The 24,307-nt window shown below is 41.1% G+C and overlaps 1 protein-coding gene across 2 annotated transcripts in view; it reads right to left on the bottom strand.

The window, feature by feature from the left end:
* Nucleotides 1–13,943: 13,943 nt before the first annotated feature.
* pi4kab (phosphatidylinositol 4-kinase, catalytic, alpha b) overlaps nucleotides 13,944–24,307 on the bottom strand; it is a 25,121-nt gene continuing 14,757 nt past the window's right edge. The window contains exons 30-55 of one of the 2 annotated variants that reach the window (XM_046387975.1): nucleotides 23,923–23,937; nucleotides 23,682–23,774; nucleotides 23,414–23,570; nucleotides 23,186–23,313; nucleotides 22,923–23,081; nucleotides 22,340–22,491; nucleotides 22,123–22,230; nucleotides 21,863–21,990; nucleotides 21,437–21,595; nucleotides 21,200–21,279; nucleotides 20,872–21,071; nucleotides 20,279–20,369; nucleotides 19,148–19,315; nucleotides 18,736–18,789; nucleotides 18,502–18,622; nucleotides 18,258–18,387; nucleotides 16,994–17,137; nucleotides 16,801–16,871; nucleotides 16,602–16,708; nucleotides 16,367–16,471; nucleotides 16,058–16,183; nucleotides 15,804–15,924; nucleotides 15,483–15,642; nucleotides 15,308–15,397; nucleotides 15,135–15,218; nucleotides 13,944–15,026 (exon numbers count right to left, since the gene is read on the bottom strand). In XM_046387975.1, the coding sequence (XP_046243931.1) occupies nucleotides 14,975–15,026; nucleotides 15,135–15,218; nucleotides 15,308–15,397; nucleotides 15,483–15,642; nucleotides 15,804–15,924; nucleotides 16,058–16,183; nucleotides 16,367–16,471; nucleotides 16,602–16,708; nucleotides 16,801–16,871; nucleotides 16,994–17,137; nucleotides 18,258–18,387; nucleotides 18,502–18,622; nucleotides 18,736–18,789; nucleotides 19,148–19,315; nucleotides 20,279–20,369; nucleotides 20,872–21,071; nucleotides 21,200–21,279; nucleotides 21,437–21,595; nucleotides 21,863–21,990; nucleotides 22,123–22,230; nucleotides 22,340–22,491; nucleotides 22,923–23,081; nucleotides 23,186–23,313; nucleotides 23,414–23,570; nucleotides 23,682–23,774; nucleotides 23,923–23,937 (3,003 nt within the window). In that variant the 3' untranslated portion in view covers nucleotides 13,944–14,974. The remainder of the gene's footprint in view (nucleotides 15,027–15,134; nucleotides 15,219–15,307; nucleotides 15,398–15,482; nucleotides 15,643–15,803; nucleotides 15,925–16,057; nucleotides 16,184–16,366; nucleotides 16,472–16,601; nucleotides 16,709–16,800; nucleotides 16,872–16,993; nucleotides 17,138–18,257; nucleotides 18,388–18,501; nucleotides 18,623–18,735; nucleotides 18,790–19,147; nucleotides 19,316–20,278; nucleotides 20,370–20,871; nucleotides 21,072–21,199; nucleotides 21,280–21,436; nucleotides 21,596–21,862; nucleotides 21,991–22,122; nucleotides 22,231–22,339; nucleotides 22,492–22,922; nucleotides 23,082–23,185; nucleotides 23,314–23,413; nucleotides 23,571–23,681; nucleotides 23,775–23,922; nucleotides 23,938–24,307) is intronic. The other variant, XM_046387976.1, reaches the window with a different exon arrangement.

Raw genomic sequence — 24,307 nt, 5'->3', positions numbered from 1 at the left:
AACATCACTGTTCTTAATTTTATTCATTTATTTTGGTTTTACACCATTTCCAGATGGTGTCGTTGGCCCTTCTGTTGCAAAGACAACTGGATCGCTTTCTGTGTTCCTCAGAGTAGCAACTTCCAGCAACACAGAGAGAAAAAAGTTTGAGTTTATTCATTCATTTAGTCTGTAATGGAGATATGAAAGCAGATGGGAATTATGCCAGGCTGCCAGCCTAACTGTATCGTCAGCCAGTCTTCATTTTCCCAGGAGATTTCATGCCCAGTAGCAAAAAAAATTGCAGAGTTAAAGTGAGGTTTATAGAGAGCCCGTGTGAAGAAGAAGAACTGCTTTTTTCTGCATTTAACCCATCCTTAGTTTAACACACATGCAGCACCCAGAAAATTACATGCAGTGAAACACACCACACTATCAGGCACCTGAGGAGCAAACAGGGGGTTAAGTGCCTTGCTCAAGGGCATATCAGCTGGCTAATGGAGTGGGGGAGCATTTTTCGCATTGTGCCCGTCTGGTGGGGGAATCAAACCGGCGACCTTCTGATCACAAGTCACTTCTCCAACTTCTAGGCCTCAGCTGCCCCGTATGTGTCCTTATTCTATGACTTATATCCTTATTACACTATACAATCAGCATGTACTTTATAATGATATTTAAAAAGAAAAGAACTTGCTGTAACCATTTTAAATGACATTACCACTAATAAAAAAACCTCACAGCCATTTGATTTTATTGTTTTTTATTTGATAATAACCCTGTTATTATCTGCAAATGTACCTCCAGGATACTAATGCATGCTGGTATTACAGCTAAAAGAAACTGTGTCAATATGTATGTTTCCATATTCATATTTCTCCCTCTTCTTTCTATGTATCTGCCTGTCTTCCCATGTGTCTAACTCACACAGCTGATGTAAATGTACTTCTCACAATATAAACATTTGTTCACACTCATACAGATACTCACTCATACCCAGAAACTCTGCACACACATACTGGCAGGAACAGGAAGATGAAGTACCACCGGTCTTGCAGCAGTTAATGAAAGCACACAGTAAAGTCAGTTCACAGTATCATGAGTATCAACTCTCTAACAATCTAAAATGGTAATTGTGTTTGGACAGCCCCAAAGGCAGTTAGTGTCACAGTTGAAAGTGTTTTATCATTTCTTCCAAGAAGCAGAATTGCCACCTAGTGATGAGTGCTGTATCCCTGGGCTATTTGAGATTCAAACAGACAGTTGAACCGTTCACACACCCACTTCTGGCATGCAAATATTAAGGGAATGGACCACAGGCCCTCAGGGGAAGTGCACAGGGTAGCTATTAGAGAGAGACAGAAAAAAGGCCAACAGATTACAGAGAGAAAACAGACAGAACGAGAGAGAGAATGAGCCACATTCCTCCATGCCAGTGGTGTCCTTAATGCAAAGGCATTACCTGTCAGTGTGAGCAAAGCTGTACATTCAAACCTGTGGTACAGGTTGCCCTGCTGAGAGCTTCTCCTGAGTACACCCAGATACTATTTGCATAAACATTTGCATATACAACTCCATGGGTACAATTTGTTGATCTGAAAGCTGTGCAGTGATGTGCTTATGCACACCAGTTTCGTAGCTGTTAACCAATAAAGGAAAACTCACACAGTCAAAGAGATCCATCAACAAAAAATTTGATTCTGTTTTCAAATTCTTAATTACAACAAATTATCTTAACCATCGTATTTGGTGGTACAGCTCAAAGTGTGTGGGAGAGGTGGATATAATTGCTTACTGGACATCAACACAGTAAAAGTGCACAGCTATAAGCACAGTTGATCAAAGCTGAACTGGCCTGTAAACTGTGAATGATGTTTGCAGCAGATAGTTCAGGTCACAGTTTTGAAGTTTTACTTTGTTTTCCCTTGGTTCACCTGGTGTTCCCTGCAAAACCAGAATAATTGTGCTTCTTGCAGTGTCAGGTTTCTCTTTAGCCCACCTTCCCATACAAAGCTCAGTTTCATAAAGATTTTGATGATTAAATCAAACCAGTAGTCAGACTTTTAGATGTCTAACTTGATTTGTTGCACAAAGCTACCTCTTTCTTGGATATTGGATAAATAAGACTCAACTGGAAAACATTCTGTGTAAATTATAATTACAAACATGACTGATTGACTGTGCAACTCAAACCTCCATTCACTTCAGAAGAAAATATTTTGCTGTCAGCAGTTACAAGAACATTTTATTGGGAAAACTAAAAAAGTAAAGAGCGTTACAATCTAAAAAACAAAAATAAAAGCTCAGGATGTGGATAGTTTCCTTGAGTAAACAAAAAATATCTGATGATAACCTCAGGCTGCAGCAGTCTCTAAAAAGTCTTCTCATTACTCACATATGTAGTTAAGGACCTGCAAACCATGAGCCACTTTCCACTCTTTTTTTGTGTCTTTATTATCATTTGGAATTATGCCCAAAATATGAAAATATGATACAGTAACCCAGTAACTATCCCTTACAGTCGTTTTATGCCCTTTGTTGGTTTACAGCAGTTACGATTAAGGTGTTTCATTATATGTGTCTTTAAACGAGAACTCACCAGCTAATCAGCCAATCAGAAATCGGTATTTTACATGATCATGGTACAAAAATATATTGTTCACTGATTCAGTATCTCTGACAGAATGAGTAAAGTGATCTTTAGTGCTAAAAACAGAACTTTTCAACCTCTTTCTGCTACCCGGCAAGATGGACGTTTCAGAATGAAGAGCTCGCTGGTAATATTTGGAGCACGTGCCTTGTTTCTCCCTCGACCTCTGTTTGTGTGTGCATGTGTGTGTGTATTATTTGCTTATATTTGTGTGTGTGTGTGTGTGTGCCTGTGTTTGAAGTAAAAGAGAAAGAGAGAGAGAGCTGTTGCCTGCTCCCTGACCCCTCTCGTGTAAACACGGACACACTCCGGTGAGGTGCTGAATGGCTGTGATTATGAGAGAGCTCTGCAACACACACACACACACACACACACACACACACACACACAAACATACTGGGAGCTCTGCCAAGGAGGGAAGACCTGCAGAGCAAGGCTTCCCCTGGCTCACTGCCAAAAGTCCATTAACAAACAGAGGTGGAGGAGAGGAAAAGGGAGGGAGGAGGGAGTGGGAAAGAGGAGGCGAAGAGGAAGGAAAAAGAGATTGAAAAGCAGCAGCATAGCGGAAGGAGAGAGAGTGGAAAAAGTTGATTGCGTCGGGAAATGGAGGACAGAATAAACTTCTCAATGACTGTGTATTCCTTTCATAATCTGAGGATTAGAGTTGAGTTGATAGGATAACAAGGCCGATGGAGCAAATGACTTTAACAAGATTAAAGCAAGTTTAAAAACTGTTCTCCATCACAGTTATTATAATATACAGTAATCAGATTATCGGCACTTCATTTTATTTAAAGTTGGTGTGGCATATATTTAAAAACATGTTGGAGGGAGAAAAGATGTTTAAGGGATGATTTAGGAGAACACGAGCGTACTGTAATGTACTGTAAATAAAACATGCATTAAATGGAAGAAATTGCACATACCAGCGTGTTTATGGATTTTAGAAGTGATACAAACAAAAACTGAATGAAAGAATCCAATAAATTCGCTGTGTTTATATGTTTCTTCAAAGAAAAGAAAGGGTTGACTATTTGTCCAGTGTCGTGAATCTGAGCTGGTTGGCTTAAACTGTTTGGTATTAACCCGTGATTTTTTTTTATTTATTTATTTATTTTTTTTTGCATGGCGTTAGCATCTCCAACAATGATCACTTGAGGAATAAAAACACCAACATATCAAATGGAAATAATGCAAAAAGGAAAAGGAACAAGGGTTCAAGATGTTTTCACATTGAAACTCAACACTCAAGGAAGCAATGTTACAGATCTCAACAGCAAATCAATAATTCAGTCAAAAATCTCTGGAGTTCTCCTCTTCGGTGGACTGAGAGAAAGGACAAGCTCTTGGTTGATGAGAGTTGAGTATAACATGCTTCAAAGGAGTGTGACAGACAGGGTTTGAGAGAATAAAGTGGACAAACAGACAAACATATTTGTCTGGGTCATGCGTTGTTTGCTAAGTCATGCTTTCCCTGTCCTTTGCCCGTCTGGCCTGTTATCACAGAGTGGCTCAGCCTGTCAGCTGATTACAGATGACCATGTGTTGACCTGTGCAGCCTCCAGTCAAATCATATGACGGCTGCATTTGCCCCAGAACAGCCCCTGGACACGCTCATCTTCCACCACCAGAGAACTTTATGAATCTCCCTGCCAACAGCTGAGCTCGAGTTAAAGCAGGGACCGGACTGACTAGAGGACACTTCACGTCACAGGCTTGCTGAGAGACAGTAAATAATTGACAGAAAATATGAGCAATATTAGCTTTTCCACTTATCATTTTTCAGCAATAAAGATTGTTGTGAAGGTAAACAAGTCTTACCTTCTATTGAGGTAATGCAAAAGGGTATTTCAGTTCAGTCTGAATACATACAGTAGGGTTTAACATCTACATCAGCCTCACCTCATGGTAGGTTTTACTGTAGACCTGTATTTTCAGCCTTAATCTCAGAAAGGGAGGAATGTCCATCTTTTCCGGTTGAGATAGTTTAATATAAATTTGCCTAATTTAAGAATAAAACACCAGTGTTTTTTTTTTTTTAAAAAAAAACAAAACAAAACAACAAAAAAACAAAACAAAACACTGGAAACAGACCATAAAATTTGCACCACTGTGTGTATGTTTTTCAGGACATGACCTCAGGGTCGTCGATGAAAGCTACGGCCCTGGAGAGGGAATACATCTCTGCCCACAGGTGAAAGGTGACAAGTTATATTTTGAACTGTTTATTCAATAACAACAAACTCAACTTACAAACCCTTTATCAGATGACATTAAAAAAAAATCAAACTCTTGCTTTTGGTATGATTTTGTATGAAGTTTAAAATTATTCCTGAGCTGGAAATCTGCAAAATTGGTGGAATTAGCTTTAATTTTGTCTCATGCTGCAATTTAGACAGGAATTACAAATCAGTGTGAAAACTGTTTTGCAGCCACACTGATTAATTATGTTTTCATGTACTGGCCTGTTGGAGAAACAAACAATTAGATGAATACAGTGAAACACTGTATTTCCTCCAACATCACATGCGATCTAATTTCTCATGAGAGTTTGTGTGTTAAAGTGATTACAAGCCAGCTGATACGCTGAACAGAGCAAACACTGTTCTTGACATTATTTATTGCATGTGTTGTTTGTGGTAAAATAAAAAAAAAATCTTTCACAAATCATCCTCATTAAAGAAGACCATCAGCTACATGTAATGACCACAAGAGCACAAGTTCCAAATGTGTGCAGTGTAGGTTAAGAATAGCATATTCAGTCTCCGTCCTGTGGACTGTGATGCAGAGCCCACATTTCTTGACTGAATTCAAAGTAACAGACAGACTTTGCCACGTTTCAAAAACTTCTCTAAATGTGACAGATCTGTAGGACACTGAAAGGGAATCCTCTGCAGCCCACGGTATCCACCAGTGACTGTTTGATTTGTTGTGTCTGGATGAAGAGTGCAATGCAAGATTCTGTCAAGTGGGAAACATATCACAAAATACTAACATGGGTGTTCATGCAGACGTGATTAAAAATAATGTGAGCAGAAATCTGACGTGTGTATGAGGTACATTTCTCTAAAGCTAGTTAATGGGACTGCACACCTATTTTCTTGCTTTTTTTCCCACTTGAAAGAAAGCACTACAATATTTTCCACAGTAAAACCCTGACAGTAGATCACCAGTCAGTTGTTTAATGGAGCATGCTCATCAACTCATAAAGTTATCATGACCATGTCAGTCAACTCAGATGATCAGTGATCACTGGTAATAGCATCACACAAACCAAACCAATGAAGTTGTTTGGATATATTTAACCCATACATCGTTTTCCAGCCTTGTGTGTGTGTTTGACATAACAAGTCATGCTGGATCACCGAACTTGCTCTGTAGCTTCCCAATTTCCCCCATGACTCAGTTGTTCGAGCTCAAGAAAAGTGAGACATTTTTGACTTTCTTAAATTAAAAAAGAAATTGACAAAATGGACCACTAGACCTCCCATGGTCTATTGAACATCACCAGTGTGTGTGTGTGTGTGTGTGCACATGTGTGTATGTGTGAGAGAGAGAGAGAGAGAGAGAGAAATGGATTCACAGCTCAATTTTCTTTGACGCTGCTAAACTGCATCAGCACACTGCAAAATGGAATTTGACCCTTTTTAATCAGATGTAATTGACACAGATAGACCTTCATCATAACTGCATGTCCTTGCCCACCGTGCTGGAGCCCTGCAGCGCTCTGCCTCGATCACTTCCTCCTCCCACAGTAGGTTGGCTGATTGAATTCTTATATTCCAAAGAGGAGAAGCCACCAGGCCTTTATCTCCTGAGACAAATAATGTTTAGACTAAGATTTTGATAGAAAAAAATGTCTCCAGCCTCATTATAATCTATAATCATCATAGATATCCCACAGGAAACGTCTGCATCTCATCTGCGCTGTTCTTGTATGTAAAAATGTGCACCTCTTCTCTCCAAGCCCCCTTTTTTGTAGGTCTTGCACAGTTATGTGAGAACTTGTGTGCCACTGGATGGTTCAATTAATATACAGTAACCACTTTCTCCTTTTACCCTCCATTCTCCTCCCTCCCCTGCTGAGGGGAAAAATGTGTCTCATTCCAATTTAATGCATGGCCAATTCCCACCTCGACAGAGCAGTAATTAAAATCCACACGCAAAGCCCCATTCATCAGTGGAGATGACAGAGAGCGAGAGAGAGGGAAGAGGTGGGGGACGAGGGGCTCTGTGGCTGTACCCTTGAATTTAGGATTCCAAAATAGCTTGTGAGGAGTGAAAAACAGGAAGGAGAGTTGGCCTGATTTCTCCAGACGAAGTACATTGTTGTTTTGAGACTCTCAGTTCTGCACTAATTCCTTAAACAATCACATGCCTGAGGTATGTTTGTGTGTGCAAATGAGTGTGTATGTACACATATGAACATGTTATATTCCTCATGAACATGTTATATTCAGAAACTGCAGCTCTGCTTGTGCTTCCCTCTCCAGTACCTGCAGTGTTATCATCTCATTAGCATAGCACTCACTGATTTAAGTCCTGCCCCTCACATTAGTCATTTTTTCCCCTCATTCTCCCCTTATTAGAGTCGTCACTCCCCCCAACCTTTTGCACCCCATGGCAGATTTTCTGGTTTGACAGCACTCCTGCTGTGCTCTCTTGGCTTCATACACACACACACACACACACACACACCCATACACACTGCATGACCATGACCCCTAAGAGAGCCCGGGCATATCCACAATGTCCTTTGGGGGTGTAGGGAAACCAAAGGGGCTCTGGGAGGTTGATGGGTGTGTGTGTCATTGTTTGCTGTCTGTGATTACATGTGTTGCCACCTGGCAGCTGTTTGCATGTCTTATCCTGCTGTCCATCTACTCATGGATGGGGCAGTGTCTGGCGCCATGATGACTTCACATCACTCTTGAGCTGAGCTCAGTCGCATCTTTCAGAACATTTATCCAACTCTGGATGCAAGATGGGGCTTTCCAGTAAGGAAGGAGGACCGTTAAATCACATAGTATTTATGTAGTGTTTTGAGAGGTAATTCAAAATAGAAAAAAGTTTGCATCTATGCACACTGACTTTCTAACGAGCATAAACTTTGCTAAACTTGATAAAGGTTTTGAAACTAAAGAAAAAGAGAGAATTTTGAGATCTAATGGCAGAGCGACATCTTTCTCCGTGCAGCCCCTCCAGTCCCAGTGGTGGTGGCATATGTCCAAGGCCTCTTGCGTCCCCCGGTCACCCCCCCCTCAAATCTCAGCCTTCTCTCTGTCTGTCTTTTTTTCTCTCCATCCTGCGGTGGACTGCACTTGAGCTTGAATGGCCAGAGCGGGACAGGCAGCTGCTTGGGCCCTGCGCTCCAGAGAGAGAAAAAGAGGGGAGGTGAGGCACAAATTTTAATGAGATGCACAGTGTCAATGGCCACTCTCTCTGAAGAGGGCAGGAAGAAAAGGGTGCTCTCTCTCTTTCTCCCCACTCCCCTGTCCTCTGTGCCCCTTCCTCCAGCTCCCTCTTTCCTGCCCTCCTCCCCAGCTGGCGAGGGGCTTTGTTAGGCGCCAGATGATACCCCAGATGCCCCGGCCCAGCCGCCCTTTTCAGCTACATTCACCAGCCTCCCCTCAGGTCAGAGGTCACCACCGGGCATCTGAATGGGTCTCCGTGGCAACAGTGGCCATGGCGGTTGAGAGAGTGGCAGAGGCTTTTTGTTGTCGCCTGGTTGCCATGGACAGGGCTTCATTAATCTGATTCAGCCGCGTGGGTGAAACGCGGTGTGTGTGATTTAGGACAAAAATCACTCGTTTTCAGTTTAAAGTTGTCACAATGCAAAAAAGAAATCTTAAGCTGATGTGATATAACGTGATGTAACATGGCTGATGTAAAAATACATTTAGATTATACAAGGAAAGTTCTATCAAACTGAGAGAGAAAGAAGGATGTAAGAAAAGAGTGTCTGAGAGAAGTTTTGCACATTTCATGCAGGGCTTTTCCATCGTGTTTGGGATTTATTATTTCTGTGCTGATGTTCCTGCAGCTTAGTGCTGTTAAAGCCCTCTGCTGGGCAAACTCTCAACTGCATGTCTTCATATCGTCAGTCCAGTGTCAGCCAGTACACTGTGGGAAAACTTTAATGCACCAAATCCCCGTTTTAATGTTTGGAGAAATGTCACGACATGCTGATTAATTCTGCTTGTCTCACTCCCTATATTTCTTGGTGACAAATCAAGTGAAAATATTATATGTGGTTTTCACACAATGTTCCAGCAAAATGGAGAAAAACAGGGGTAACGTATTATCAAGAAAACATACAAATGTGTTCACAAGTATTAAAGGGAATAATAAAATGCTTATTAAAGCAAGGAGTATAAGAAGAGGCTATAACACATAGCTAGGATTGACTGATTTTTACAAGTGACTCCAGTCAAATGAAATGTATCCAAGGTAATGAGAATGCACCATAACGAGCATGTGTCAAAATGTAAAAAAAAATAAGAGCAACATCCAATTGATTTACATTTAATACATAAAACCATTGTTCATACACTTCTGTTTTTGTGATGTAATTTGGCTGATGTGAATCTGGATGGTCACCTGTAAAGTCCACAAAGTCAATGCAGAGACAAAAAAGCAGAGGGGAGGCAGCAGAGGTGAAAGGGTTGCGAGAGGAAAGCAGAGGAACAACAAAGAGTCGACAGGGCGGAGACTGAATATGCTATTCTTAACCTGCATTGTACACTCTAGAACACTGGCTTCTTTCAAATGCACATAAGTGACTGTGATTTATGAGTCATGGACAGATATTTTCAGGTCAGTAAAGATTTTACAGTACATGGTGAGGCCCTGATAGATAATTACAAATACTGCACGTATTATATTTTCATTTTATCCACATAAGTGTGCACATGATGCTTGTTACAAGTCTGCATTTCATTTAGTGCCTTTACAATTGAATTGTGCCTGGTTTCCTCAGCTCTGACTAGGGTGTCTCCCGGCTCTCCTCTCCTCGCAGCCTCTGTTGGTCACGCTGTCCAAACAGATCAAAGGTCACATGATAAGCAGAGGGCGAACACTGGGGCCCATTCAGCGGACAGGACCAATAGCGTTTAACACGTGGGCACCAAGAAACACACAGCAAAAGACAGAAAGAAAAGAAACTAGAAAAACTTCTGGCCCCAGTGTGTGTCTTGAAAATCCCTCAGGGAGAGTTCTGGGAAAGTTTTTTCATAAAGAGACTTTCTGAAACATTGATTTGTTATGCAAATACAGAACACAGCGAAATATATCATCATGATGGATTTATTCTTACTGTTGGGATGAGCTGTACTTGTGCATGTTGCATGTGTTTGCATGTGTAAACATACAGTGTTTATTACCCAGTGGCCTTTAGCTCGCAGGTAAACAATGTGTGTATGGCCATGGCTCAGCCCCTCCCTTAAGTCATCACAGCATCAGATAACACAACTGATCAACCACTGCACTTCTGACGCATGCAAACTGCAACACACAGCCCCCAGACAACATGGCGCTAGCGGAAGAGTTCAGAACTGTTTCTCTCTCTCTCTAACCAAGAGTCAAACTAATTTACGCTCAGCTTAAAGTTTATTGGGTACACCGGAGCTAAATATATAGACAAAGAAATCCTAAATCCTCACAGTGACACTAGGGGTATTTTCCACTAGTCCATAACCATCTTGTGTACTGTGGACATAAGAAAAGGTTTGTTATGAGCTTATTTTGTATTAACAAAAAACATAACATATATTCAAATTACAAAATGTGCTTCCACTAGACCAGCTATTCATCTTTGGAGAAGATGCTACTTGATCTCATAAACACACACACACACACACACACACACACACACACACACAGTCGTGTTTCCACTTTCGGGGACGTTACATAGACTGACATTTACTTCCTGGAGGCTTAACCACCACCTAACCAGCAATAAACATTGCTTGCCTAATCCTAACCTTACCTTAACCTATCCCTAACCTCAGCCTAACCTTAAAGCAAGTCTTCACCCCAATATTTAATGATTTACGTTGTGGGGACCTGTATTTTGACCCCATAAGTAAGGCAGATCCCCACAATGTGACTGTAAACACACACACACATACAGAAGAAAGGCATCCATGAATTTGTCAGGTTAATCAGGAGTAAAACTAAATAATCTCTATGAGACCAAATTAACACCATTCATCCCCTTTGTAGTCAAGGCTACATTATCGATAGCGCTTCTATGGTGCAGGTAATCTCTAAGACAAATACTAGATGTTACATTTTTTGCTGGATGCCCCAGTGAAGTGAAAATAATAATAATAAAAAAACTATTGTCCCTTGTCACTGCTGCCACAGTTATAGTTATAGTTTATGGCAGCAATGACAAGGGGGGACAGTCTGACTTTTGTGTGGCACTGGTTCCCCCTCTGCTGCTAAAAAACATCTCAACGCTGCTATTCAGGGCACAGCAGTCACTACTCCTGATTAGCTGCAGCATCTCATCAATAGGCCTGACTGTCTGCTCTGGCTTTTGGACAAATGGCCCTTTCTACTCAACTTCACTCCTTACGGCTTCAATGGCCGGAACGACTCAGAGAAGAGTTAATTATTGCATAGCACATGGCTGGCATACAGCGCAGTGGCTGCACCAGTTCAAGAAGCATGAATGTGTCACAAGACGCAGCGCTGTTAGACACGTGTGACGAACAAGGGTGTATGCACAGTATACTGCATGTTTGTTGAGAGAGGGAGACAAAAAGAAAGAGGAGGAGAGAGTTGTATGTCAATAGATTAGCTGTTTCAACCCAATTACATAATTCACGCATGAGCTAAGGCAAACAACAACAGCTCAGTATGCACACGGTGGATAATCACTCACATGTGCCGACAATTCAAATATCAATCAGTCCAACACCACCACCCACACACTAACATATACCACTAAAGCTCTCAGAGTCAAGTTAAACTCAGCAAGACACTGGAATATTTAATGGCATAATATTTACAATTCTTACTCTTGCTTTGATTGTTATCCACATCAAGCTTTTTATTTTTATTCATGACATTATTTATGTGGCATCTCATTGCATCTTTTGAGGCCTCGATGTTTATTGTCTTTTTCAGGAATGTTTTCTCTCCCTCAGATGTTCCAGTTTGTGTTGACATTCTTGTTTATTTCTACTAGTCTTTATTGCCATTTGTCTGTCTGAAATAATCCTGTGATACAGAGAAGATTCCTCTAATTAATGAGAGATTATGAGCAGCTGGTGTGTGTGTCACTGTCAGTGTAATTTAGGGATTAATGAGATAATTCATGAATAAGTCCCATAGATGCCCAACACTGATGATACCACACAAGGATCTGAGGATTTTAAAGTTACATGTTTTTGTGTTCAGGTATGATTCTTGTTCAGATTTCAAACCAGCGCAAATGTCCATTCTGCTGTACACACACACACACATACACACATCTTTAATTTGAATCTCTGTGTGAAGCAACAGGGATTAGATCAGTACACCTGCAGGACCACAGGGAGTAGCCATGACAGTCAGTGATCTGATCTCATCAAAAATACATCAAGGTGTTTCCCCTCTGGACATCTGTATGCACTGAAATATTAACCAAATAGAGTGTCAAGAAGAATCCACCCACAGACAAGCGCTAGAAACTCTCTTCCCTCAAACTGCCTTTTCACTAAAAACACCCTTATGTTGGCCATGAGAACAAAAGCAAGAACCGTCTCCTTCTTTCTGTCTTTCTTTCACACACTTTCTCCGTCTGCTGCTCATTGTTTGGCCTCCAGCGTGTTGACTGTCAGCTGCGTCGACTTTTTTCTCAGGACGCTCACCTTCCTCTGCTGAAGTACCCAACAGCCCACACACACACACACACACACACACTAAGTTATATGAATGCCTGTGTGATGTTGTTGTTTTTCAGCTTTCACTCATGAAGCAGCTGTTGCATCTGGTGCTTAATGTCTCTAAAAATTCACAGATGTCACCTCTTTTACCCCCATGTATTTCTGTAAGCGTACATGCAGAATGTAACACAGCCCACACCCTGTTGCTGTACGTTAAAGTTTAACACACCCATGAACCTGAAGTGGAGCCTGCCAAGTTGTAATGCGCCTTGGGTTGGGCTGTTATATTCCAGTCCTTATTGTACATCAATGTGTTTAACAAAACCGGTTTGCATGAATATAGTCTACACAGTATGTCACACCATGTCTCAAGTCTCTGTTTCGCAGCAGCAGAAACAGGCATGCACATGTTAGTCTACATTTAGTCGGGGTGCTGTCAGAGGACAAGATCACTCATGACATCAGTAAACGCTTGCAGGCCCACTCAAAGCTATTCTGGCTATCTGAGTGTGAAACAGACTGACAGCTCTAATGCCTGAGCAGATACTGCAGTATCTGATTTAGTCTCACACTAGTTATGTGCATCTTTGAATCAATCATAAGCGGCACCCTCGACAACTTAGAACCATTAAATGTCATTATCTGCTGCCCCCTGGTGGATGTAAATATATCACACAGCATGCAGAAGACAGAAAACTGGCAAATGTTATCTGACATAACAGTGCCATATGCTACATAACAGGAGCGGGAGGGTTAATCATCATCATCAACATCATCATCATCATCAGAGATTCCAATGGCATCCTTCAGTGTGGGCACCAGGAAAACCCCTCCCCTCTTTTTACAAAGATTGCGCTATCCTCAATTTTTTCAGCCATGAATTAATTACTGGTATTTTTTTCTAATTCTTTCTTCTTTAATTTTCCAGTAAATCACTATTTGAAAACTTATCACAAATGATCTTTAAACAACAATATTTTAACATCAAAGTGTTGTACTTTATGGTCCAGAGACTGTACTGTTAAAGTGAACAAACATAGAAAAATAAAAAGTGAAAACCAGTTTCAAACATAAATATACAAAAAGAAACTGTTATTACATCCCTTTGGACCATTTTTGAAATTTTTTCACCATAACTACAAAACTCATCTGATCCTCCGGTTTCCAGCTGCTGTTTCAGCAAAAATAAATTACTTTCATGTCTAAGCAGCCTACTGAGGGTTTGGACAACAGTATTAAATCAGCCTCTAAACTAGTGCTGACTTCTGCTCTTTGTTTTTTGTCCTGTTGACATTCAAACCCAATCTGACTTTGACTAATTTGTCTCTAAACTTTTACAGCCCTTAAATGGGCCTTTACACTCAACCATCAAGTGTGTCTTCAGTGAGGAAAAGCAAGTATTTCCTTCATATAATTAATAAAACCACCAGTAAGAATATATATATTTTTAAAGTTAATAGATCTTTATTTGATTTCATATCTTATGCTTTCTCATTCAAAAGGCATGAAGATAGAAAAGGAGACAGAAAATGGGTCATGGATATAAATATACAAAGAGAGGCAAAATCTTTACAATCAGTAACATTACATAAAGGCTTAAGCTAGTCATATGGACATGGGGCACAGCACTTTGGATTACTAAAATAACTTTCACCAAAAAGCCACATTGGACACAGGCTACATGTTAGTTACAGCTTAACTTCATGCAACTGCCCAACATTCGAGCTGTGCCCTACCGTCATTCATAAACAATAGAAAAGTCTGATTTATGTGCATCATCTTCCCTCCCCCCTTTGGCAATGCTAAATATACAAAACTCAGCCCCAGTGTTTCCCAGAATTTGTGTGCATCATTTCTCCCGAAGTAACTTCAAATACGGAAACCCAAAAATACGAACAGGGTAACCCACGTCTGTACAGTCAGTCGCCATTGTTAAATACAAGACGAGTACCATGCTACAGGTCGCAGAAAGCTGACAGGTCCATTGAAACAGAAGCACAGTAGTACAGTCAAGTACGAGACGACGGAATAGGCCACATTGGTCAGAACTGAAACCGGTCTACTTCAAGTACCCAATTACATTTCAAACCCCATCTAAAAATCAACAGCTTTAAGAATCCACATTCACATTACAAATTATTCAAAATTGGCACAAACTCTGATTAAGCATTTACTGAACGTGCAGAATGATTACCAAGAGGTTTTTTTTCTCTAAGTGCACAGAAGTCAAGATGCTAGTGCAATAGTAATAATAATTATTAATAACAACATAGATGTCAATAATAAATAAGGACATAGACAACTAATATAAAGAAAATATGGTTTGAGAAGAAACAAGAAGCTAAAGCGAACACAAAGGACGACATTCAACAATCAGTGGAAACAATGAGCCACAATCTTCAATGGGGAACGTTAACAAGGCAAACTCACACAAACTCATCATGTACCAGCCAAAATATTTAGGCACAGACGTTTAGTATGGGATCTGATTTTGGTAGTACTGGATCATGTCGTAGGTTCTGCTCCTGTATGACAAAAAAGAGCAATCAGTCAAACGTGAATAATGCCTTCAGGAAGCCAATGATAACAAGAATACAAGAAAATTATGTCAAATGTTTAGATTTTGCACTGACCTGTTGCTGAGGAAGCAGTTCTGGATGACTTTGATGATGAAGGAAGCTGCATCTTTCTCACTCAAACCAGGGTTGAACCGCTGCCTGAATGTTAGCAAAGTGACAGCAAATTACATCCAAACTTCTTGTTCTCATACATAGTGGCTCACACATGGTGACAGATCCACACTCACTTGAGCAATTTGATGGTCTGTCCTCTGAAGCAGGGGAGGCCAGTGTCCAGCATGAGTGTAACCAAGGAGACTACCGCATCCATGTACGGCCTGACCCACCAGAGAAACTCAATGTTAAATATCAGCCATATTCACAGTACTGCGAACAGCCAGTTTAGCACTTCTGCATACTCACCTGACAGCCAGGTAACCCCTCACGCACATCTCCATGAACCATTTGAAGGGCGTCGCCTCCATCTTCCCCCCCATGATCATCACCATCTCATCAGTAAGCTTGATGTCTGGCTCCCAGCCGAGGTTCCCACCAGGAGAACTTTCAAACATGAAGCCGAAGTCTGGAAACACACACACACACACATGCTTGGGACTTGTCTAATTTGTCTTAGAAAATATTGTGCAAAACAGTTCTGATTCATACCAGGCCCACAGACACACTCACACACATACATACACACCAACTTCAATAAAGCCACAAGGAAATGCACACAACACACACCGATGTGGATGAGGTGGCCTTGGCTGTCCAGCATGATGTTGCCGTTGTGTCTGTCTTTTATCTGCAGCAGGAAGAGCAGCAAGCTGTAAGCTGCCATGCTGCGAATGAAGTTGTACCGCGCCTGAAACCAAGTTAGAATGAATATCAGAATAAACTGTTACTAAATACAGTATGTGCGTACTGAGAAATATGGTTCAATTTGACAGGCAAGATTGGCTGACTATTAACTTAAAAGCCCGTGAGATTTTGTTCACCTTCTGGAACGCTAGTGTGGATTCATCTCCATACTGGTTTCTGAAATAGTCGTACATGCCGAAGTCAGTCTGTCGGCCCAGCTGGTCCCGGGACTTGCAGTCTGGGATGCACTCAATCACTCCACACTGTGGTGGAACGTCAGAAAGATGGAGAATGAAAAGTAGTCTGATCACAAGGGACAGTTATACTTGCAGTTTCATTATCTTTGTGAAAAATTTGTTTTAAACATTCAGGAGTTCCTGTCGTGAGATTGTATAAAGGAAGGTAAGAATTTTCATATATTTTATATATGTTTCATATAGACTTACCCCTGGGGCTGTGGCCACCACCCTGTAAGGAAACACATAGAGATCCAGGCCCACCATCTGGAAGATGTTCTTAAACAGACTGATGATCTGAAGAGCCAGCATGTCCTGTGAACCCAAAGGACGAAATGGTAAAGAGAGGAGATTCAAGCGAAAATAAGGAAGGTCAAGTTAAAGTAACATAGTAAGTATAATGAAATAGATTGTACATAGTGTAGTAAGACAAAGACTCTGAGACCTGTCTGCAGTCGTCTCCCACTTTAAAGATGGCTGCCTGCCAGCAGATCCTCTTGGCCTCCTCTTCGCTCTTGCCCTCATCTACAGAATCTGAGCGGCACCGCAGACCTATGGGGGAAGTGTCATGACACGCCGTTTACTCACTGCACGTACTTAAAAAATACAGTATCTACTTTATGTGCATTCTACATCAGCAGTACCTTCTTTTTCCAGCTCGCTGACTCCACACCTCCTAACTTTGAACTTGGCCAGGTAGGGAGCTTTGGCAGCACTGAAAACAGACACAAAGGGATGCAAAAGTGCTTTTGAAAAAAAGTTCAGTGAAGCTGTCACACTTCTTTGTGAGTTCTGGTAACTGTTACAAGCATTATAGATGGTGGTTTTGAGTCCCACCTCTGCATGGGGGTCCCAGACTTGTAGTCTATATCCAAAACTATGGCCTCTGGGTTACTGGGAAGATAACAGCCAGGTTGAACTTTGATCTGTGACATGGCTTCCAGGCAGGCCCTCTTCCGCTCCTCCCCTTTGGGAAATGGTCTGATGAAGACAAACAAAAACAACTTGAACACACAGAGTTTCCACTCCTCTATGATTGACTTTACTGAGAACAATATGCATGGGTATCTCACTGCATGACTTCAAATCACAAGTGACAGTTGGGCTCTGTTGTTATTCACAGAAGAGAGTCACTGGGGTGGAGAGTAATAATGAGTGGAAGCCAGGGGACAGTAGCAGTTTCTCCCCTGGACAGTTGCAATTAGCGCTGCAATGATGGCTGATGGGAATTTTGTCTGCCTCTAGTGGGCTGATAAAACACTCTGTAGGAGCCAGAAATAACGGGATCTGTCAGAAAACTACTCATCAGCTGCACAGTGTAGGCACACGTAGACAGGTAGCCAGGGACACGGCAAACACAGTGCACAATCAGAGAGACATTACACCAACCAACAGCCAAATAAATAAACAACAAAGGGATTTAGAGAGTAGATTACTGATGTACAAAGCGGGTAAAAGAACAAAACCTTGGCTCAGGGGGAAACTTCACCTCATAAACATCTTGAGGATTACCTAGAGGGCTCTGTTTAACAGAAAAGTTAATGTGTAGTATTACTTTGAGGCCTCGGGCAAAGATCAGCATCCTGGTTTCACAAATCCTTTCATTCAAAGTCAGATTACAACTGTATTATACCGTATCATTGCTTTAATAGTGGAAGATAGTAAATAAAGTCAGAAGTGAGGATGAATCTAAAACTCATGACTGCAAAAACAAAACCCTAATAAAGGTTATGTCTTATGGTAAAGGGATTGCAGGCTTGTTGCAACATATTAACAACATCAAGTTAGTTAGTAAAATTAATAATACAATTCATATTTAATGGTTTTAAAAGTAATCCCCACTCACGCCCGCATCAACAGAGCTCATCTACGTACATTTAAGTAAATGTTCATCATGATGGACACTCAACCAAATTTTAGATTGCTCTGAATTTATACTAATACTGAACTGAAACCACTCAATGAAATCATTCTAAAATATTGTGTAACTTTGTAATGTAATGAATATGCTATTGTAATCAATGGCCTAAAAGATGCTAAGTATGCAGAATGGACACAAGAGTCAAATAAAAAAAAAAAAAACAGTTAAGTGTGTTCATACTTGATAATGGCTGATACGTTGGTGATCTTGTTGAAGAAGTCAAACTCTCTCTGGTAGAAATCTTTGGCCGGGCCAGAGAGAGAGCCTGTGATCTCCTCCACCATCTGCTCCAGCAGCTCACCTATGTCAGCTGCACGGATGGAGAATATCATAGCATTTTACATTTTAGTATTTGCACTTTGTTCTGTGTGAACTTGCATGCGTTGAATCAAAACAACATAGTGTGTGTGTGTGAGTATCTCACGGTCTTTCTGGCTTCCTTCCTCATCCAGGAATATGTTAGTCTTCATATTCCAGATGAACTGGTGAGCCAGAAGCTGAGACTTCTGAGCGGCCCACAGGATGTACTCTCTCACATAACCCATCTACACCAGAGTGAGAAAGAAAAAGAAGAGAAATAAAAAGTTCTGGCAATTTAATAATCTGAAGAAATGTCCACTTTGAATGCATTTGTTGACTCAGAAAATCTGATATTTACCTTGTCATAACGAAGTGCTTGGACAATCTGAGGAATGTAAAACAAAATGGCATCCTAGAAAGAAAAAATATATTTTTTAAGTATTTTATAACTGAGAAATAAAAGAAAGAAGAAATGCGATGACTGTGTCTATGTGTACAAGCGAGTCCCAAACAAATGTGAGCATCCTTATCAGTCACAGTGTTGTCATACTGTTGTCAAGATATTCTGTGTCTAATTTTGATTAAGACTACATCATTAAGGTACATTAGTGTGAATTATAGACTCCTGAACATGCTACTAAGATCAACTATTTGCCAGACCTTTAGTAAATTCAATTCTGATGGTGTTTATCACTGTAGGCTAGTGGTAGTGGTAATTTTATTGCAAGTGGAAACTAAAACAAATGTGTGTGCTGTATATGTGACCGTACTGGAGGAAAAGAACGGAGCACTTTGACCCCATACTGGGCTGTGAGGGGGTGAGGAGGGTACAGGGAGGAGAAGTAGGACAGTCCAGTTGGGGGATCTGCTGCGGCCCAACACAGGATGTGACTCAGCTCTGGAGAGTCAGCATCAATGGTGTGCCACGTCACCAGGAACTGAAGATAAACACAAAAAAAAAGGAAAGAAAATTAAGAAATATGGCGAAAAAATTATTCAAATTAGCCAACACTTGCATCAGTATTTTGTTAGGTACTGCTCTGTGTGCAGCATGCACCACACAATCCATATCTCTGCATCAAATATGACGGTAATCTGATGCAAGGTTATGACCCCAGGTCTGATGGTGTGCTAACTAGCCTCCAGAGGAAGCTGTGTTTATAAGTTGCTAAAGTGACTGGAATAAACAACTATGAGGTGTCAAGGTGGATCATCCACTAAATTATGGTGGCCTTTGGGGAAGGATGTGCTCTGCCTCCCATGCTTCTTCTTAAGACAGGTACAAGGCTCATTAACAGCTCACTCAGGTGGAACTAAACGAAGAGGACTAGAACAAGCTAGAGGGAAAGAGATTTCTGCAATAACAGCAGCATCTCTCACGTGACTGAATATGACCACTTCAAAGCAAAACACACAACAACAAACAAAAACTTTTTTCTTCTGTTTAACCTTTGTTGCAAGTTCATAGATATTCATTATTTGGAATACCAAACCTTAAGAAAAATACTTAAATTTTAAATGAGGTAAGATAAGAATTGTTTAATAGTCTCCAGTGGGGAAATTCACATAGTCACAGCAGCACAAGGACGGCAAATAAAGGTGCAGATGGACAATTAAAAAATATACAACCTCACACGATATGCTTTATGGAGAGTAAACGCATGTTGGAAGCTGTGCTGTCTGCCAACAGTTTGGCCACAAAACATCTAGAGGTGTATTGTGCCACTTAAAAGCCAGTCCACCTGCTCAAACCTCCAGATGCTGCAGTTTGTCCATGTCCCTGTGACTTTATGATCATCCGTTCCAAACATTTCAGAATAAAAGCACCATTATTGAAATCACAAGAAAGGCAGACACAATCGCCATCCTGTTGGCTTGTAGTGGAAGGTGGAGGACCTCACCTTGATCGCTTCTGGAACATCACACACAGCAGCCGGATCCATTCGCACTAGGCGAGTCACCTCAGACACAATCGACTCTGTGTTTTTAAATCTGAAAAACAAATTTTAAAAAAATGAATAGTTGCATGCCCCATGCATGATTCAAGAATTGCACCTGTCATATTATAAACTTGCATGCACTTGTGTGCAAAAAACATAACTCAAGTTACAGTTCTGTAACTGAACCATAGTGTTGATGAATACATTATGAACATTAAACAAAAGGTAATATAACCCATTAACTAGTCCTTGAAATTGTAGCTGTTAACACACACTAATATTGGGAGATTATGACACAATTGTGACTGTCAGTCATCCGCCATCTTTGTTTGTAGCTTGAGCATCATTCAATCACATCTCACAGCAAAAGACAGCAACAATGTATAGAAACATATGGATTATGATTTTTAAAAACGTCACTTACTGGCTTGTTTGGGATACATTATCAAGTTTTTTAAAACGTGTTAGACAAAATGTACTACGCTTTCAGTTTGCCATTGATAAAAAATGCTTGACATACATGAAAATGTAAAGCGTTTCATTTTTCTGTGTACCTGGCAGGCAGCTGCAGGGCGAGGTAAGGTGATATGCTCCAGGACAGGTTCACGTTGTCCTTCCACTGTTTCTCAGTCAGACTGATGTATTTGGACCTCCAGTTAGCGATGCTGGTCTCCACCGACTGTTCAGTAGCGATAGCAAGCTCCTGAGTGGATAACGGGTTGTACCATATGGTCAGCCGCTCAATCTCGCTGGCCTAGACAGAGAGAGAGGGATTCAGAGAACGGGGCTCATCATAAATACCCAATAAGGTGTCAAGTTTACATGCGGAAATGTAACAAATTAAAATATAAATATAAATAGTGGATGAGGAAAAGTAAATACCAGTAAAGCCAGTAAAAGAGTACGCCGTTTCATGTAGTACTTGTGCAGCTGAGAGCCTCTGTTACTTTTTTTAGAAAGTCCTAAAACAGTACAATAGCAATACATCAGTAACACATAATGACAGAGGGAATATTACAATACTGAGGACCTACTTCATTTATGAATAAGAGGGAAATGGAGGTTAACCTTTGCAGCACATGGTGTGCTCTAGCACAGCTCATCCTGTGTACGTTTTACCTGATTTCTTGGATATGGTGGACATCCCAGAGGACAGAGGGTAGGTGTTGATCCATCCCTGAGCCACCTGCTGCCTCTGGCCCACAGCTGCATCAAGACTGCTCCGGCTATCTGTCACTGCCACTACCGACAGGCTATTCACTGACATGTCCTGGGGATCTATGCAAGGAAAAATACCATTAATCTATCCCAGAATTCAATTATTCATCTATAAATAAAACAACTAAATGCATTTCTACTTTTAACTTCTTTCTCCAACAGAAACAAGAAATCATATTTTCAACCACTGCATAATCTATAACTTCAGCCTTCCATTCAAACAAATAAGACAAGGCGACACAATAACGACACTACCCAGGAGAATACGATAAAAAGTCAAAGTTCTTATCACTGAAGGCTTAGGCCAGTGTTTTGTCAGTGCTGTACCTGGGGGGACAAGCTGACTGGCAGCCAGATACTTCTTGTCAGACTGCAGACTGGCATAGAACCTGATCATTATGCTGATGTCTTCCCTCAGCCGTTTATCTGTCTGAGTGGGAAATTTGGGAGTGACACTACACAAAGACAGAGATAGCAAATTAATTGACAGAGAGATGGCTTTAAATTACACTAAACCAGAGCGACCCCCCCCCCCCACCACCACCACCACCCCTCACCCCAACAACACTGATTTGAATTTTTTGTACCTAAAGTAGTCAAACGCAGTGGAATAAATCTTCTCTCGAAGCACATTTCTGATAGTAGCATTTGTCACCACATCAGCATGCAGGAGAGTCAGACCCAGAGTCAGCAGTCTGAAAAACAACAACACAGTCTCAGTTTAAGATTCAGCATCTCTCACTGCTGATTATAATAACATTTACCATTAAAGCAACGTGGCGTTGTAATAAAAAGACATCCTACCTGAATCTTGGTCCAATGGCAGCAACATGCCGGTTCAGGCTGCTTTTGGGTCCTCCAACGCTCAGAGACAGAGATCTCTGCAAAATGGCAGTGAAAATCTCCACCTGGTCAGCACTGCAGTACTTGGCTATCTCAAACCTCTGCACTAGAAACTGGATAGAGAGCAGAAAGAATGAATAAAAAGGAGGTTCCAACCCTTGTACAAAGTAATTAGCTCAGTCAACTCAATTTGATGAAAAACACATCAAACAATAGAAAGTTTCTGAGTGAAAGCAAGTGGATTGGTAAATTCTTCAATACATCGACCATGAAAAATATTAAAATTTTTAAATCATTAAGTGGTTAATATCTTTATTAAAATCTCCACACGCTGAGTAAGTAAGTAATAAAGCTGAAGTGAGCAATACTGAAGCCGTTCCCGTGTTACATCAGAGCATTTCAGATTAGTGCTGTATTTTTACTGACATCAAGTTATGTAGCCTCTGGATACTGGAGTTTAAAACAACCATAACAGTAAGTTTAAGTTGGAGAGAACAATTTATCAAATACGCAGCAGTAGTTCATCTCTCTGCAGGTCACTGACTTCTATCCAGAGGAAATGAGGGATGACATCAGGCGCACAGGGGGCAGGTTGACTCTCCTCTGAGACTGCCAGAGGGCCGGCCTCTACCTTTGCCTCGGAAAACAAACCCATCTTCAGCTCTACTGTCATCTGCCAAGCTCCTGCCATCTCACGCATGAACTAGACAGATGGAGAAGAAGATAAGAATGAATCAAGTCCACAATATATCTCACACACATTCATTGAACAAATTATTCATATGACAAGTGATGAAATGCACGCACTGGCACTTCAACACCATTGTGTGCAGCCAGGAGCCATTCCCAGCATGCGATGGCAGTTTCCATGCCGTGTTCTGTAAACATCTTCAGAGGAGACCAACACAGATGGTGCAGGAGGAGAGGATCGCAGTCTGAGAGACAACATAGAGAAAATTAATGTCATAAATTCACATAACAACAAACAACTGTCACTACTGCGAAATATAAATTCATAGGAGGCTAACTGCTAACTTTTGGTAGTTATAAGCAAGGCAGCCATCTTGAACATGGCCTGGGTGAAGGCCTCGGGGTCTTTCTTGTCCAGAGCACTGGTCATCTGATGGATCATCAGCTTGTTGAGATCCGACTGGCTGTGAGTCGCCTCTGAGAACTGGATCATACCAGCCACCTAGACAGCACATAAGCAGACAGGTGTGACTCATACTTCATGCAGAAAGTCTCAGAAAGTCACATCATCATTTTAATATTATCATTATTATTATTATATTTAACACTTCACCTCTCCTGTGTAGCGGTTGCGCAGGTTGAGAGATGCCATGAAGTTGGAGTAGTCCTTCTTCACACATGCTGGTCTCTCTGTCAGCTGGGTAGTCTAATGAAAAACATGTTTTAGGGGCCACTTAGGGCTACACAGTCTCAAGTTGGGAAGGTAGGATACGTAGCTGTACTTAAACAGTTGTGGATATACTGAAGGTATCATGCCTGAGCCCTGTCTCTCTGTATTTAGTGTTCAGACCAACCTGAGGGAAAGCAGCCTATGGTTGGCCACATGGTGGAGGACAGCACCAGCATTACCAGTTAGCCAAATGGGCAATCAGCCAACCAACCCACCCGTCCATTGCAGGTAAGTAACCAGGTAACCAGCAAATCCGTAAACCAGCCAAGCAACCAGGTAGGCAGTTCGATGCAGTTTAATAAAGACAAAATACAACAAATGAAGCAAATGAAAAGACAGATATAGCAGAATGTAAGCCCAAGAACACATAGGAAATGCAGAGCAAGCAACATAATGTCACACTGACTAGTAAGCATGCACACAAGACAAACAGTACTGTAAACAACTAGACTTCCAGTGTTTACAGAACCGCAGAACACACACAGAGTAACACAAATAATAAAACACAT

This window comes from Scatophagus argus, chromosome 4 (assembly GCF_020382885.2).
Source record: "Scatophagus argus isolate fScaArg1 chromosome 4, fScaArg1.pri, whole genome shotgun sequence".
NCBI lineage: Eukaryota > Metazoa > Chordata > Actinopteri > Scatophagidae > Scatophagus > Scatophagus argus.
The sequence above is the reverse complement of the archived record's forward strand: the minus strand, read 5'-3'. Positions and strand labels throughout refer to the sequence as shown.